At 40.2% G+C, this 18,095-nt stretch overlaps 2 protein-coding genes and 1 pseudogene across 3 annotated transcripts in view; all 3 read left to right on the top strand.

The window, feature by feature from the left end:
- LOC103988187 (vacuolar sorting protein 18) overlaps positions 1 to 2,510 on the top strand; it is a 29,979-nt gene extending 27,469 nt beyond the window's left edge. Inside the window, exons 18-23 of the mRNA XM_009406741.3 lie at positions 1 to 9; positions 589 to 816; positions 1,044 to 1,199; positions 1,485 to 1,646; positions 1,929 to 2,045; positions 2,120 to 2,510. The exon at positions 1 to 9 is cut by the window's left edge and continues 180 nt beyond it. Coding sequence (XP_009405016.2) covers positions 1 to 9; positions 589 to 816; positions 1,044 to 1,199; positions 1,485 to 1,646; positions 1,929 to 2,045; positions 2,120 to 2,290 — 843 coding nt within the window. The 3' untranslated portion in view covers positions 2,291 to 2,510. The remainder of the gene's footprint in view (positions 10 to 588; positions 817 to 1,043; positions 1,200 to 1,484; positions 1,647 to 1,928; positions 2,046 to 2,119) is intronic.
- A 3,133-nt stretch (positions 2,511 to 5,643) lies between these two features.
- Positions 5,644 to 11,210, top strand: LOC135676501 (universal stress protein PHOS32-like; annotated as a pseudogene).
- Positions 11,211 to 11,639: 429 nt separating this feature from the next.
- Positions 11,640 to 15,715, top strand: LOC135585978 (U-box domain-containing protein 8-like). 2 transcript variants are annotated; one of them, XM_065187759.1, is made up of 2 exons: positions 11,640 to 13,099; positions 15,283 to 15,715. In XM_065187759.1, exon 1 carries the CDS (start codon positions 11,932 to 11,934, stop codon positions 13,033 to 13,035), a length of 1,104 nt encoding a protein of 367 aa, XP_065043831.1. In that variant the 5' UTR covers positions 11,640 to 11,931; the 3' UTR covers positions 13,036 to 13,099; positions 15,283 to 15,715. The 2 variants fall into 2 exon arrangements, with proteins under 2 accessions (XP_065043831.1, XP_065043830.1); XM_065187758.1 differs by having other exon boundaries at positions 15,262 to 15,715.
- The last annotated feature ends 2,380 nt before the right edge of the window (positions 15,716 to 18,095 follow it).

The following is an 18,095-nucleotide window of genomic DNA, read 5'->3' as shown; positions in this document are numbered from 1 at the left end:
GCATTGCAGGTATGTTTTTGTTAAGCATTTTCATGCTTCTCTGTCCTAATTGTTCTGTTTCTCTTTGTTTAGTGTTATCAGCACACTATTCTTTTCTTTTTCGCTCATGCGTTATATTGCTAGATGTTCATAGCAACTGTACAACAACAATAAGCCATAATGTCCTAATTATTTGAATGACCACATGGCTCTTTGTTGCCATCAGTTTCTATTTAGGGCAATATCACTAGTCAAACAAGTAGCAATCAGATCTCTTTTGTTGGTTTTAATAAAGTTTTCTTTGACCTTTATCTGCCTCTCGTCATACCACTACTACATTTTAAAATTTTAAGAAATATAGTATTATGTAACTCCCGGAACAGAGCAAACATGTTATTTAAAATTTTAAATCATATGCATATTAGTTGTTTAGGTTAACGTAATTGGTTTACCCAGGTCCTGTTGTGATGATGTGCTTCTTAGCGGATGTTGGGACATTGAGAGCATATTTTGGCAATTTTTTCAGTTAGATGAAGATTGTCATAGTATATTTAATCATTTTTTCCTAAAAGTTTTATAGTGACATTAGCATGAATGTTCATTCATTAGGTAGACCCAGAACTTGCTATGGCAGAAGCAGATAAAGTTGAAGATGATGAAGACTTGAGAAAGAAATTGTGGCTTATGATTGCAAAACATGTAATTGAGCAAGAGAAGGGAGTTAAGAGGGAGAATATACGAAGAGCAATAGCATTTCTCAAGGAGACTGATGGACTTCTGAAGATTGAGGATATTCTCCCATTCTTCCCGGACTTTGCGCTTATTGATGACTTCAAAGTAAGTTTCCTATTCTCTGACTTTGCACTTATTGTTGATTTCAAAGTAAGTATTCCTATTCTCAGACAGATTGGTCAATGATGATCCTTGCAAATTCAAACATGATAGTAGACCAAGGTTTCCATTGCTAGCTGTTGATGTTATTTGGATTTACCATTTTGCTAGCTCATGTGTGATTGCATTGGATGATATAGAAAAAAAATCACTGGCTTGTATTTATGTTATAGGAGGCAATCTGTTCTTCATTGGAAGATTACAACAAGCAGATTGAGCAACTGAAACAAGAAATGAATGATGCTACTCATGGCGCAGACAATATACGGAGTGATATCAGTGCTCTCGCCCAAAGATACACTGTTATTGATCGTGATGAAGAATGTGGGGTATTGGTCTGACTCTTATACTTTCTGGAGCCTTATAATACTATCTACTTTGTAGTAGTCCCTCGACAAGTTAGATTAGATCAGTGCTTTTGTTCACTTGAACTTTTAACGGTTACAAACTACACAAGGCTTGAATGGTTTATTTATTGCAATGTGTATTGTGTGGAACATAAAACCACTTTTGACTAGCTTCAACTCATTTTATTTTTAAGAGTAGATTGGCCACCTTAAAGTGTTCTACTACTTTTCACATTGCATCTAATCTTTCTCTGATTTGATTATTAGGTTTGCAAACGTAAAATATTAACTGCTGGAGGGGCACCTCGGCTGGCTAGAGGCTATACATCAATTGGACCTATGGCCCCTTTCTATGTTTTCCCCTGTGGTCACGCCTTCCATGCGCAATGTCTAATTCGTCATGTGACTGAGTGCACAAGTGAAACTCAAGTAAGTGACAAGTTAGCCATTTTGTTTGTGTTTAGTCTCATTGTGTTGTTTAGCTACCATGTCAGTCATCTGAGAGAAGGCTCAGTAATCTGACATCAGGACTCTTAGCAAGAATTTGAAGGAATTATTACCAGGAAATGGCTGTATAAATCCTGATGGCTCATACAGCCATTTGAATGTCTATTTAACAGCCTCCTTTGCATTTGTTAGTTTTAAACAACCACAATTTAGCTCACTCTTCAGTTTTTCTGAGTTCTAACCACAAATCATATGCTGGCTTAGGCTGAATATATACTAGGCATTCAAAAGAAGCTCAGCTTACTCGGAGAGAAGGCAACAAATGATTCAAGTGTTTCCGCAAATGATGAATCTATCACAAGCATGACACCTCTTGATAAAGTTGGTATACTTTGAACTTTGATTTGTTGCTTCTATAACAACTGAGCTGACATGTAGTTAATTTGATAAAACAGCTACGGTCACAGTTGGATGATGCTATAGCAAATGAGTGCCCTTTCTGTGGTGACTTGATGATCAGAGAAATCTCACTGTCCTTTGTTCTGCCTAGAGAAGCAGAAGAGATGACTTCTTGGGAGATTAAGCCTCACATCACAAGTCAGAAAATTCTACCAATGACCATATGATCTGGCGTTTTAGCCATTCAAATTTGTCTTTGTGTGATTTATGTGTCTGCTTGTGTGATAAAAGGAACTGCCAGCAGCATCCGTTTGTATTTATAACACGTTGAAGTATCCTCTTTTTCTGGCTTTCATTAACATTTAATCTTATGCTTTTCTGAATATGATATTCACTAAATTTTTTTGGACATATTCAAGTAACTGTTTATGTTACTAAGTTGCTAGTTTAATGGTGGGAATATCTATGTGGCTGAGGTCAAATGTATGGGATTTAGTCCTGGTCATGCTTAAAGTTGAAATCAAATGCATGAATTTTCTTTTGTTAGTTTTATGTGTATATATATATATATGTATATACATATGTATACATATATATATGTATATATATGTATATACATATGTATACATATATATATATATACATGTAAATATATATATGTATACATATATATATCTCATTTCATAAATTTGTAGGAGTTGGATATAAAGCACGATTCCTGAAGGCAGTTCACAAGCACGATTCCGATATTGGTGTACCCTTATGATATATATCGGAAGGGTACACCGGTAGCGTCGGTTTTAGAAACCGACACGACATTGTTATCCAGCTAACTATCATTGAAGGTTTTATGATAAGATCAAGGCTTTGGTCTTGAGCTTGTCTGTTAAGGTTATTTTGGCGTTTTAAACCGTTCTTTGAAACTTGCAATGTTCAACTCCTTGGACATTGTCGGCACCAAGAGGATCCTTATTTCATGTGATTATGTTTATGGTGCTTGTATTGCAAGCATAACAGGGTGTTTAAACGTTCGAACCGATAAGGGTTGAATTGAATTGAATTATTATTATTTTTATTCAGTTTGGTTAACAAAAAATAGTTCAAATTGGAACATTCGGATCTATCTAATTGAATTGTTGCAAAATCTATTAACTGGTTAATCAATTTATAATTTTTAAATAAATTATTGATATTAAATATTATTTTATTAGGAATCATGTTCATTGATTTTTGGATTTCATTGACATAAAATATTAATTAGTAGATATTTTTACTAAATCATGAGGAACAATTTGATTTTATTATAAAAGAATTAGGCATGAGGAACAATTCAATTTTATTAGAAAAGAATTAGGCATGAAATCTTTCAAACGCATGAATTCTTCTCATATGATTTTTTATAAAGAGATTCATTTAAATGGATCATTATCTTGATTTTTTGTTATTTATAAATTCATAACTTATATATCTTATCATCAAATTAATCTCTTGATTTCTCGTTATTTATAAATAAATATTAATATATTTAAATATTAATATATTTATGTGATATCAAAATAGTTGTACAATTGACACATTAATGCAAATGAAGAGAAATAGCATCATGATATCCTTCTTTTCTTTTTTAAAAGGAAAGAGAAGTAAAAACTTACTTTTTTTTTTTGTTAATGATAAAGAGGGAGAAGTCTATTATACTAAAATGATGAAAAATTATGATATTTTAACTTATGATGATGAATTATGATATTTTAACTTATGACGATGATGTCTTGTGTAATGATCATTTTGAAATGTTAACTAAAATGATTAGTCATTATGATTTATGATTAAAATTATTTCGATTTGAATTCAAGACTAGCATTAAAAGATTATCATTCTTTTTTTTAATTCAACTTTATTGATTTTAAAATAGCATATATAGATAGGGGAGTCTGGTTAAAGTTTTATTATCAATTTGTTCTCATCATAAAAAAGGATGAGATCGTTGAATCTCGAATTTTGATGATGAAATCAATTGATGTATTTATGAACTAATAAGCATTTAAAATAAATAACTAAGGAAAAACTTAGATCACGGAAAGGTAAATTGTTGAAGCAGGAGAATTATACGTTGGGTCGTAGAGCATTATGTCAAAGTTTGGGTATCAGGCCGGAAGGATCAGACATTGCGTTAAGAAGATCGAATGTTGTGTGAGGTCAACATGCCGATGGATCGGATAATATACCAAAGGAAAAGATAATGTACTAAAGGTTCGGACGAAGTACCGGATGAATAGATGACATGTTGAACAACATAGGTTTCATGATTATAATTATTATGACTTAATTAAAATTGTTTAAGTGTCTAATTAAGTTAATTTTCGAGCGTGAACATGCCAACTTGATTAGGAGTTCATTAGGCTTGAACTAGGGTTGAATTAGACCTATTGAAACACACCCTCAACTCTAGGTCAGATATAATTATATTTTTAAGGTCAGATATAAAAACACACCCTCACTTTAGATAGAAGTGCATTGAAATAAAAAATATACACCCATAAAAGTTTGACTTCGGGACTAACTTGAGCGTAAGAGGATAAGCTCGGAAAGCCTCTTCCAACTTTGATCGTTGTGTAAGTAACGTTCGGGAGCACGATATTTTTATCTCGAAAGGAATATATATATATATATATATATATATATCAGGGTCACGTCATATTGATAAAAACGTGAATGATATATTTTTTTAACATATCACGTATCACATATGATTTTTTTTAATATGTATTGGGTTCTTTATATATATTTTAAATGTCTTCTCAACGCTGCTTGGGATCTGTAATTATGTATAGTTAAATAAATATTCTTTCGATCATCCTTAATTGGTAGAGACTTTTTCCTATCAAGATTTCAGGAGATATGGTGAATGGTCTGACTCACTTATTTTCTGACATATTAAAAGCCACATGTCCCATCCTAACCCATCGTTGAGCCTGCCGTGACCCAAACCAACCATTTTACTGGCTTCTCGCTTCGCTTCGCTTCATGAATGATTACGTTTCCTGCTTCTGGACCACCGCCGAGCCAATAATTTCTCTCTCTCAACTTAGCCCCCCGTATTCTGGCAGGTCAGAAACCATCAGCGTCTCATCCGCAGTTTCTTCTCCGGGGGTTATATATATATATATATATATATATATATATATATATATATACATATATATATATATATACATATATATATATATATAGAGAGAGAGAGAGAGAGAGTCTGGCATCTGCGCTGTCACTCCCCGTCGAACTCTGAGAGCCAGATCCAAGTCCGTAAACATGGCTTCAGCGAGCAAGGCTTCGCTGGTGATCGCCGCGAGCGTGGCGGCGGTGGAGGCGCTCAAGGATCAGTTAGGGCTGTGCCGGTGGAACTACGCTCTCAGGTCGCTCCACCAGCGAGCCAAGCGCAGCGTGGCCTCCATCTCTCGGGCCACGCGAGTCTCCTCCGCCATGGATCAGTGGAGGAGAGGCGGGGAGGGAGCCGCGGAGAGAGCCAAGCGCACGGAGGCGTCCTTGTCCAAGCTCGTCTACTGGGACTGCTGGGGACCCAAATAGAGTCGCTCGTACCGACGCATAGATATTCATCCAGATTAATGGAACTTCTCTCTGAGATCGAAAGGTGTTTGATGTCGAATCTAATTTGTCCTCCGCCGTCTCGGTGACGATCTATTGATTTATGTTGTCGGCACTTCGATCCATCGTTCTGATAATTACTATCATTTCATCTAAAAGCTTATATTTTGAAGTACTAAAGTAGAAAAACTTGATTTAAAATTCAAACATATATATTATTTATAATAGATGAAATTATATCCTGGGATTATACGTTTTAGGATTAATGATTAGATTTAGATACAAGAAAATAGTTTCTGTCAAAAGCAAAAATCTAAAAGAACAAAGCAACACAGATGATAATATCAACAGGTTCTTTCCAAAGAACAAAGAGATCATCACATATGAACTTCTATTTCCCTTATTCCTCTGTTTTGCATTTGCACAGACTAATTCATCTTCTTAGGTCCCTCAGTTGGGGCCCCAGCAGCTGAGATACATCACCGTGCGCAGAGACTCCTCGGCCCGCTTCCTCTTGTCTACCTCGGCGGCGCAGCTGGCCTTGAGAACGGAGGAGTCGTCGACCGCCCTGGAAAGCCGCCTCGCTCTGTTGGACGAGGAAGAGGAGGCGGCGGCGCCGTCCTTCACCGACCTGGACGCATGGTCGCGGATCCCCTGCGCCGCCCTCGCCCCGCCCTGCACCACCACCCGGCTCATGTACCGCAAGCTCATCCAGCGAACGCACCACCGACACCAGCACACCGTACGAATGCCACGCAGGAACACCCCCAAGGCTCTATATATCGAGGGAGGGACGTTCCGGTGGGCGAGATATAGCCGGTGCCGTGGAAAGGTTCACCGGGTAATTGGAAACGATGGGCCCTTTGCCGATGGATTTAGGAGAATGACCGACGGCACGTGGCGGTACGAAGGATCCGGAAGTGGCGTTGCTTGCTCCCGCGGGACGTGTGGTCGCATCGCCAGGTGACGAGGCGCGTGCGAGAGATGCCTCACGGCATAGGATCCGGATTCAGATCCCAATTCATTGATCGGATTCGGGTAGGATGTTTAGGATCCGCATCCTTTTGATCTTTACATCGTTCTTCGTCGCGGAATACAGGAAGCAACGGAGGACTTCTTGAGAAGCCGGTGGATTTCTCTGGCAACGGAGAGTAGCCATTAGCCGCCCTCTCCGCCAGCGGAGACGCCTTCTCCTTGATTTGGAAGGTAATGTTTCCATGGAAAGCAAGCACGGGAAGCGTTTGTAGTCGGTCTTCCTTGGAATGGGCGGCGTCGCCGCCGAGTAGCGTGGTCAATTCGTGGCCTATCTCGCCGTCACCTACCTCGACCGAGAAGCCATGATTCTCGTGCGTCTGTTTTCTTCTGTTGCAACTGACCCTGTTAGAACAGCGAGCTTTGGCTTCAATCCAAATCGAGGTGGATCAGGCGACGGAGCCGGTCCAATTTGATGCCGGGCAAATGATCGAGCAGGTGGAGCTCGTGGTTCTCGGGGCTCTGCCAATGGCGGATGCGACCCGTCACCCCTTTCGCTTTCCTCGGTTTGCTTCCTCTACGCCTTGCCCATGCGAAATTTTGACCACGGTTTGGATTAAGTTGATCTTCGACTCGACCCTGCTTGCTTGCTTGTCCAAATCGAAGTCCTTTGTTTGATAGGAGAGAGAGATTAACGGGAAAGAAGATTACACATTGATCGACCCCATCGAACGCCTTCTCGCTCTCGTCCTCTCGATTTGCGTCGCCGCAACAGAGACCCTCCCATCGTTGCCATGGAAGCCCAGCAGACGCCCCCGAAGTCCGACAGACAGGGCCGGCCGCCGGCAATCGAGCCCTCGTCCCCCCGCTTTTTCCTCTCCGCCGCTGCTGCCGCCAGCCCCGGTTCCCACCGCCGGATCGCCATCGCCGTCGACCTCTGCGACGAGAGCGCCAACGCCGTCAAGTGGGCCGTCCAGAACTACCTCCGCCCCGGCGACGCCGTCGTCCTCCTCCATGTCCGCCCACCGGCGTCCTTACTGCGATGATTGGGGCGCCATCGACCTTTCCGTCTCCGCCTCCGCCTTCGACGACCCGCTATAGGAGGTGCCGCCGCAGAAGTTGGAGGAGGACTTCGACGCCTTCACGACCACCGAGGCGCAGGACCTCGCGCAGCCACTTGTCGTCTTCAAGATCCACATTATCAAGGGACATGTGCCACGAGATCGAGGGGCACGGCCTCAGCGCGGTCATTATGGGGAGCAGGGGCTTCGGTGCCTCCAGGAGGAGCAGCAAGAGCCGGCTCGGGAGCGTCAGCGATTACTGCGTGCATCACTGTGTTTGTCCTGTTGTCGTGGTCCGCTATCCCGATGATGGAGCCGGCAGCGACGCATCAGGGGCCGGGGGATTGTTAGCACCTCGTGTCAATGGCTCCGCATTGCCTGTAGAGGAGGTAGAGCTCCCTCCCGCGCCTGAAGAGAAGCAAGAGTATCATGATGCCGTCGATGAGCACAAAGGTTAGAACTTTTCCTTCGTATACATATCACTGTGAGTTCTTGGCAATTAATCTTAGCTATAATACCTAGGAAATTTATATATTCTTTTGTTCGCTTTAAGGTCAAAATGGTGGAATAGACTCTGCAAAGGAAGTGAAATGTTGTAGGATTTATGATTCATATATATTTTTTCCTGTTACGGCAATGTATATGTATCAATTATGCTTTAAGGATTAGAAGTTATAAACCAGTTTAAAGATTTTAAATCTTTAATGTGGCAAGACCGAATGTTTCTCACACAGTTCAGTTGATACGAAGGAAAGCTCCACTTTAGTAACTTGACCAAGGAAGACCAGTTATGTGTATCATATGAGTAATTAAATTGTTTAATGATTTTGAATGCACTGGTTATCTCTGAAGACAATCACTTTGTGTTGTCATGTTGACTTCTAGAGTCATTGTGCAAGTTTTCTTCTCCATTATACAATCAAAATCGGGCCTTATATTGCTTATTTTGATTTAAACAGAAGATTTGTTTGTGATATATCTAGAGCATCCATGTTTTAATGTTGATCGGCCACTGCAGAAACTTTGATTTGAAGTACCGATACTACGTGCGATAGTATGATGATGAGTTGTGATGACCGAACTAAATCTCTGTAGAATGTAGGCCCATCTGCTGTCTGTTAGGTATCTGGTACTCAGTATCACTTGAGATCATTTGCCATTTAAGGGACAAACTAAAGTTGTCTCAGTTTGTGGTATCATAGTGTACAAGGTTGACAACACATATTAAGGTAAATTGTAAAAACCAGATGAGTTACTACAATCTCCAAGCATCAGTTGTTGGTTAATTATTTGCATGCTTTGTGAGTGAATGGTCATGTTGGTGCCACAATCATTATGTACCTCGTTGACATTGATGATGTTAATTTAAGTTGCTCTTTGCCATATAAGCTGGTGTTAAATAAATTTGCGACTCTCTTTACTCAGTTCCAAGAAATGACATGGATAATGGTCGTTGGAAAGTGACTTCTTCAGCAGATCTACACCTCCATATAATGCTTGTATATTGAAGACTAAGTAATCACATGGTTTGCTTGTCAGTTCTGAAAAAGTGGACAATTGTTGAGTGTATCTTCTGTATTTACCAGGCACTGAAATGTCGTGTTCATGTTTCTGCTACTTGTTTGTCAAAAATTATGCTCGTTTACTCATCAACTGGTGCAGGACAATTCCAGAACCCTGTTGTTTGAGGGTGTTGAGACACCACACCAAGATTTGGAGTTCAGCTGTCATGATCCATCATCTAATGCAGGTTTCCTGATCTAACATTACAATCTGGTTTTCAAGGTGAATTGTGAAAACCTGATAAGTTACTACAATATCCAAGTTTACAGGTTGGAAATTACTGCACATGGATGCTGCCAGCTAAGGTAAGATGAGGAAGGTGTCAAGTAAGTATTTGTAACAAGGTCCCAAGTATGGTCCCCTGAAGTTTGAACCTCCTCTTGGGGCCCTATGTTCTGTGACCATGTAATTGTGTTTCTAAATTATGATATTCTAAAATGGCTTTTTAGTTAAGACATATAAAGAAAGGGTCGACTACTAACGAACTAGTAGTCGATTTTTCTGCTGCCAATTTTTCTGCTGCTCATATTTCCAATTATGTTGAGCAAAATGGAGGTACGGCCAGTAATTAAAGCACATATTATGTGCATTCGAAGCATGGCGAGTGTTTGTGTTCTTTGGTTAATGAATGTTCTTGAGAAACTATGGCAAATTATCCTTATGCAGCTATTGAAGCTTGTTTTTCCTAGACATGTTTTTACATATCTGCATTTCCAGGCACAGTATTATGGATTTTGTGCAAAGATTACAACTATATGTGTGCAAACCTGCAGTTCACAAGTATGAGTTAACCTTGTTTCTTCTTTTCTTTTTTCTGCTTCTGCACATAAAAACAGCTAATACATGAACTAGTAGCAGACTCTGCTACAGCATCAAGGTCAGAAATCTTGTTGTGAAGAATTTTACTGATGCTGCATGTTCCTTGCCTGTGAACTTGTGGGTCTAGTTTGGATGCTTCATCCCATGTTCTTCAATAATAGTGGATGATATGGAGAAATGCCACGACCATATTCAGATCTACAACAAGGCATGTCCAATCTGCATGATTATTTTGAGGTCTTTTGACAGCATTGGATGTTCAACTAATCAGTCTTCTTCTTGATAGGTGATGGATGTGTCAACTGCTCGTACCTGTGCCAGCAACAATTGTAGAGGAGAAAACCAACATGTTGGTACCTGTCTTACACATATCAGACTACTCTTACCATTCAACATTGAAGATTCTGTATTTGCGTAATTCACTTGGTGATTTTGAAGAAGTCATTTACCTTGATCAAGTATTTTCTCTAATACTTCTGCTGCTTTTTACCTCATATGCCATATCCCCTTTTTCTTGTTCTTTTATTGTTCTAAGCAATGTTTTTAATACTAATAATACTTGTACTAGTTTGTAGTGATCAGTATTTATGGATAGGAAGTGCTAATTCCTGATACCGTATGAATGACAATGGTGAATACCTATAAGTTAATGTACCACTCAGATACTTGAATTATCTGAAGACCAACCAAGTATCATACTTTGCTTGCTTTGATAATAAATATTCTTGTGGATAATCGAGTATATTACCAAACAAGAATTTGATACTGTTAAATTTATATGTCTAGTGCACTCTAAATACTTGTCTTTCTTTCTTTCTTTTCTTTTCATTCTTTCATTTTAATTGATACTTTGTCCTCGTATTTGGGTAATCTTCTGAAACAATGCTATGACACTCTTCGATAACAGTAAACTTTTAATTGATTCGTTCTTCTGTCCCTGTTCTATGATTTGTCTAGCACATGCAAGTCAATGTTTGGCTTAATGTGGGACCTAATTATGTACAATTATGAGTCATTATAATCCCAATCATGTAATCCATACAGTATGTTTGATGTTTGATTTTAGGTTGAGATGCTTCTGCCCATTATAACTGCAACAAATTTATTTTCTTTTTTTTAGTATAAAAATATTTCATTCTCATATCGCATGATACCTAAAATTTAGAGTTAAATTATATATATATATATATATATATATATATATATATATATATATATATGTTCTATTTATCAGCGTCAAATATAGTTAATAATAATGAATTTTTTTTTTATGGATGTGAGTTATGTGTATGATATTGGGCGGTTTCTTTAGAAAATACCTATATTTGGGGTATTTTCTAAAGTGCCCCTCTTTTATTTTTTTTTTTCAAATAATATTTTTAATTAAAAAATATCTTTTTAAAAAAATTCAACAAATTTTTTTATATTTTTATTAGTTTTTGTTTTCATTTGACTCGTTTGAGGAACAGTTTGAACATTTTTTTAAATAAAAATACTGTTTAAAAAAACAAAATAAAGTAATTGATTGGAAAATATCTAAAATGTGAGGGAAATCGCTCTATAATATTAATATATTTCTAAACTGTGGAACGATAAATATGTAAAAAAGAAGTGCTCTCTTTTTATTTTAATACCCCTCTTTAAACAAACAAATCCACCTTCATTTCCAAACCCCGGCGCTTCGCCAATGGAAATTTTAGTCATTTCATTTCACGTTATCTGTCCCCCCTTCTATTTCCTGTCCCAAACGCACACAACCATTTGCTGTTTTGCCTCCTTCCTTCCTACCTTCCCTCCCTACGAAGAAGCAGAAGACGAAGAAGAAGAAGAAGAAGAAGAGAGAGAGGGGGATGGAAGTGGAGGCGGAGTTGCCGGAGGACTTCCGGTGCCCGATATCGATGGAGGTGATGACCGACCCGGTGATCCTCTCCTCCGGCCACACCTTCGACCGCGCCTCCATCCAGCGCTGGCTCGACTCCGGTAACCGCACCTGCCCCCTCACCAACCTCCCACTGCCCTCCTCCCCCTCCCTCATCCCCAACCACGCCCTCCGCAGCCTCATCTCCAACTTCCTCTCCCTGCGCCCCGCCGCCGCCGTCACCGACGACGCCTTGCTCCTCGCCCGCCTCTCCTTCCCCTCCGACACCCCCTCCCTCGCCGCCGTCCTCCGGCTAGCCCAGCACGGGCGACACGCCGCCCGCCGCCTCCTCGCCGACTCAGGCGCCGCCTCCGTCCTCCTCCGCCACGCCGCTGCCCCCGACCGCCCCGACCTCCAAGAGCTCTCCCTCCACGCCCTCCTCCACCTCTCCCTCGACGGCGACGACGCCCGCGTCGGCCTCGTCGCCGAGGGCGCCCTCGATCCCCTCGTTGCCGCTCTCCGCGGCGGCTCCGGCTCATCCGCTGCCGCCCTCGCTGCCACGCTCCTCACCAGCCTCGCTGTCGTAGAGGTCAACAAGGCCACCATCGGCGCCCACCCCGCAGCGATTCCCCGCCTCGCCGCGCTCCTCCGTGAAGGCGGCGGTCGGGAGCGGCGGGAGGCGGCCACGGCCCTCTACGAGTTGTGTAAGTTCGCCGAGAACAGACGGCGGACCATCCGTGCTGGTGCCGTGCCACCGCTCCTCCGCCTCGTCAGCGAGGGCTCGGAGAGGGCAGTGCGGGTCCTGGGCCTCCTAGCCAAGTGCCGTGAAGGGAAGGAAGAGATGAGGAAGTTGAGCGGATTTGTTAGGGTGTTGGCTGAGGTGGTAAGAGCCGGAAGCCCCAGAGCCATTGAGCACGCCCTCCTGGTGCTGAATTTGGTGTGCTCAGATAGCAAAGTTATGGCCGTCGAGGCCACTGAAGAAGGGGTTTTGGATCTCTGCTCGATTTTGTCTGGAGATGTGAATCTGAAGACTAGTAAAAACGCCATGGAGTTGGCTCTGATCCTTAAGAAGGGGCTATTTGTTGGCTATTCATGAACAGGAGTTTATCTCTATCATCACTGTCTTGCTCTTTGAAATGGGTCATGCCGGCAAACATTAGGTTAGTGAGGCTTTATGCTTAATGGGTTTCTTTAGTTCATCTCTCACCTGCTGTAAAAAAAGTCATCTTTAAATCCTTTCTCAGTTTCTGCTAGAGCTTCTGCTTCCTAGTCTTGGAATAGTTTAAGGAATAATTAGCCTTGTTTATACCAAAAAGTTTGTTAATTGTTAGCTGAATCTATGATCCGTTAATGAAATTCCAATCAGATAGTCCATATTGACTCTGTTTATTGCAAGTATTGCACCAAGGTTTTTTAGAATGGTGTATTCCCATATTTAGTTCAATGGTGGTATTTGAGTTGTCATCTTCTCTTTGAGATCAATCAACTTGGTTTCCAAGTTGCCACCACCGGTATCAAGTTCTGGTGATCTGGAAAATTCTGTTGCCTGGTGCTTGATTTGAATCCTTTGGTCCAGTATCATTTGCTTGAACTTGTTTCAAGCAATCTTTATGATAATTATCAAGATTCTTATACTGGTGGTTGCACTTATGATCTTTTTCTGATTTGGTTCTTCAAGATATTAGATGAGTGATATTAAATGCTGAGTATAAGAGTTACAAGGAGAGGTAATGGGTAATAAGGTATATATTTGCATCCAGTGAAAGAACCTGTATATAGAGTGATTTTAATTTGCTCGAGTTCTTAGAGTAGGCTAGGCTGACTATTAATATTGTTAGGGTTGCTAGTACACAGTGAAACCCAGGTTTAGTTGTGCAAAGCTGACAATTTGCTACCAGGTGATTCATCTTGGTCCATAGATCTGAATGAGAAAGTTTGTATTGGTAACTTTTGCATATTTTAAATTTTGTTTCTTACTTTAGTATTGTCTGCACCATTTGATGTCAAATTTATATCATCTGCATGCACATAAGGATAAGATGGACATTTTTGGGTCAACATTTTAGCTTATGCAAAATACATGTGCATAATAATCTTGTTCAAGCAAAAGCGCAAACAATATAAAATGGAATGTGACAGTCATTTTTGAATAATTATCATAAGGAGCTTGTTGTTCAAGTAAGACCATCCAATTATTTCTTGCTGTGGTCCAACATTAAGAATCTTCCATCTTCATAAATGGTAGTTGATCATCTGCTGAACTAATTTTGTCAAAGAGGTTTTGTGAGCAAATATATACCACAATATTAGTTTATTGTAATTCAGATATGTGTCCATCATTATTTATGCTTGTTATTACAATGCACTATACAATTATGGCCTTCAATGGTAAGTACTTCAAATGCTGATTGAAGAAGTGCATGCTGCTCCCATCTATGAGGCCTTTGGGGACAGTCGATATTCAGTCTTACAACTGTAGTCGAGATTTCTAAATCACAAAAGAAAATCCTCACCATTGGCACTGATGCTCACCGTTTGTCAAAAGTATCAAGTTGAAAACAGAAATAAATAGGTCATCTATGAAGACATGAGTACTATTTTTTGGAGCTGGAAGCAAGGAATAGATCAAAGGGAAACAAGATACTGGTTAGAAATTGGGATGGACCACTTAATAATGTAGATTGAACTTTGATGGTCTCAAGTTGGACATAGATGAATGTTAAAGTGGAACGAGTGTTCTGTAGTGAAGGCACTGGACTTATGTCAACCCATTTACGGTCTAACTCGAGTCAATAATCCTAGAAGTTGCTGCAGCATTTTACGTCATTTCTAACATTGGTAACAGTTACAGCCAGCTGGATGTACAATCCCCTTGTTGTATTTCTAATTATGATAGTAATTGAACCGTGTTGTAGTACCGTTTAGTACTCTTTCCTTTAAGGTGGTTATGAATTGCACTGTAACCATTTATTATGTCTTGGTACAAGGAAGTCCTCAATGTCGACAATTGGAGCTTCATCTTATTTACTTAATGGACTGTTTTGTGAGAACAATTGACACACTGATTTCGGAGCAATAAAGACAACTCAAAATATCAACTTTTCTGAAATTATGTTGCTGATCATCATGTCACAGGACTCATTTCTTTTTCTACATGATAAATGAGGTGGTGAAATAATTGAAATTGCCTTTGGTTAAATTATGTTAACAATATTTAATTGCAGTATATATTTATATATTTTCTTATGTCAAACTGTTTGCTTCCAGTAGCAAGTGAGTCCATTAAGGCTAAACCTGAAATGTCTTTCTCTGAAATCTGTAGTGACATGGTTTAGTTCGACAGGAGATTTGGACTTGGCAAGTACATAATGTGCTTGTACTAAGTTGGTTTCACGAGTTCATAAGAAGCATGCAGGTGGAAATTATGGATGAGTGGTTTTGCTTTCAGCTGAATTACAAATATAAATTGGTGGATGGGATTCCCTTTTGATGATGATTTGGTAATACTTTCCACTTACGACTTTATTAATCTTAGATATAGACCTTGTGGAATTATGGGCGTTCAAAACACCCTCACTTGTGAAAGTTTTCCGCCCATCATGTAGCTCTAGTAATGACTGAAATGCAAGAAACACAAATTATTCAGTATTTGGGAAAGCATATCCAATATGAATGTACTACAAGGTGTTAATATTTACACTTGCCAATTGTTTGGCAAACAAAACTTTTGCTTAACCTACTGCCAAGTAAGGTTCGGTATATTCTTGAATGTTGTATGAATTAAGATTGTCTTTGGGTCAGCTCGCAAGGAGGCTTCATTTGAATAAGAACTGAGGCAGTCTCAGATTTCTGGGAGTATACTGATATAAGTGGGAAGGGATTCAGCATAATTCATATTACAACCTACCACATCCAAGGATGCCTCATTTAGATGGGGCCTTTTGTTTCCATCAGGAGCTCAGTAAACTGACATGAGTCCTGAATTCGTGTCCAGCCAAAAAGTTATCAGGTGGTCCCCTAAGATAAGGCTTGCTACTGTGCATGGAAAGAATTAAATGGCTGCTTGCTGAGTTTTGGAGTCTGGTGTACCAGAGATTTATTGTTTCTGTGCCTGACTGGACTTTGTCATTAGGTTTTGTAAGTAATTGCACCTTCCATCGAGCTTCCTTCCTTGTTTCCTGCATCCTGCAAATTTATTCAGTCCATGTACAAATTAACAGGTTTTCTTCTTTTCTCAAACTCCAGACTCATTCTTTATTACTGAATAAAGCCAATTTCTTCCTCTGGAGTATTGCAATGAAAATCTAGTTTGATTCCATTTACCAGCGTAATCGAGATAATTACCTCCAAAACCATCACTTGAAGTTGCAGATCTATCATCTGATGCAATTTGCAGTGAAGCAGCCCCTCCACTGCCTGTGAGGAAAGACTTGGTAGCCAACCCTGTGGCTGATGCTCACCTGGCTCTTGGGTTTTTCCCATAATAATACCATTGATGTGTAAGAAGATAATGCCACATGCCAAATAGAAGAAATGGTCACCCGGTCACCCTAAGTTTCCTGTCCGTTTCAAACATGTCATTTTTGAGCCAGACACTTGTCTTGAACTAAATTAGATCTAAAGCTCTGTTGATTATTTCATGGAGGAATTCCACATCTTTGCAAAATTTTGATAGCTCCAGTCCAGCCAGGCATCAATGGAGATGTCCCTTTTACTTAAAGAGGATCTGCAGAAGCTGTGCATATTTAGTGGTTCACAGCTGCTGCTGCTGCTGGTTAGTCTTCAACATTAAATCTTATGCAAGTTTGCATCAAGGGAAGCTGGTAATATGCTGTCCTACTCTGAGCAGAAGGAAACACCCAAAACCAAGCTGAGAAGAGGAATGCCCAGATTTACTAAATGAGCTTCAAATGCCTCCACTAGATCAGAAAGAGGATCTTGATAAAATATGGCACCCAGAAATTGTGTTCGTTACAAGTGTTTGTATCATCAAGCGGAAGCAAATAGAGTTTCAGAAGGCATGGGAAAGCAAGTAACAGGTGCTAATGTTCAAACAAAAACCCTCGCTGTTTGTTGAATCTCCATGGAACTTCTTTCAGAAGAGCTGAATCTGAGAGGGAGTAATTGAAGACAAAAGAAGACAATATCAAACATGGCTGCAATGTTGAAACTTTTTGCTCAAGAGGATAAATTTTTGACTCCAGATCCAACTTTGGTCCTCAGTTTGGAGTATTCTATCTGTTAATCCCTCTTCAATTGATTAAGCATGGTCCTCAACCTACATGGAATAACAAATTTATTAAGCATTAGCTTATAGAGTGATAAATAAATGGAATCTGTGGTGTATAATGTTACCAGGGATGAGGATTATGTTCAGCCTAAGAATAATGCTAGGCATATGACCAATTATGTTGATCTCTTCTGCTGTTCCTTGTGTTGGGAGAGTGGGATCAGCTTGCTGGCTTCTGGTACTGCCTCCTCTATATCTTTTACAGTGAAGTGAGAAGCTGTGTCACACATTTCTCCTCCATCTAACCTTGGAGATGTTGACTTTGGGATGATACGTTTAGAACGGAGACCAGACCATCATTGCTGCTTCCAAAACACAATCAAGAGAAAGAGAAGCCATGATTGTTAACAAAGAAGGGACATCCTTAAAGGTGAAGTCAGCCCCTCTTCCTCCTCTTATCTCAAGTCTTGTTCACTGTTTGCAGCCTCTGTGGGTCACATGATCACCAGTGCTGTTGCAGATATCTATTGTTGCAACATGTGGAATGGACTCAGCCTGTGTATGTTTCTTATATGAATCACCAGAACTGTTGCAGATCTCTATTGTTGCAACATGTGGAATGGATTCAAAGCCTCTGTGGGTTGCAGATCTCTATCGTTGCAACATGTGGAATGGAGTCAAAGCCTATGGGTTGCAGATCTCTATTGTTGCAACATGTGGAATGGATTCAAAAGGTATTTGCTTAAGCAACACAAAGTGACAGCAATAATGACCTTAGTCAATCATGTGAAGAGTTGGAAACCATCATGCCCTCACAGCAGCATCGATGGCGCATGAATTGGGTGAAATAGGAGCTTCTGATGGGGAGCACAACTGAGAGCTGCACGCCTGGAAGGAAGTCGTGATGGAGGAGGAGGGGATAAACA

The sequence above is a fragment of the Musa acuminata genome, chromosome BXJ1-6 (genome assembly GCF_036884655.1).
Source record: "Musa acuminata AAA Group cultivar baxijiao chromosome BXJ1-6, Cavendish_Baxijiao_AAA, whole genome shotgun sequence".
NCBI classification, from domain to species: domain Eukaryota; kingdom Viridiplantae; phylum Streptophyta; class Magnoliopsida; order Zingiberales; family Musaceae; genus Musa; species Musa acuminata.
The sequence above is the reverse complement of the archived record's forward strand: the minus strand, read 5'-3'. Positions and strand labels throughout refer to the sequence as shown.

What these genes read in the sequence shown, in the direction of transcription:
- LOC135585978 (XM_065187759.1), top strand. Translation starts at nt 11,932, where the DNA reads ATGGAAGTGGAGGCGGAGTTGCCGGAGGACTTCCGGTGCCCGATATCG.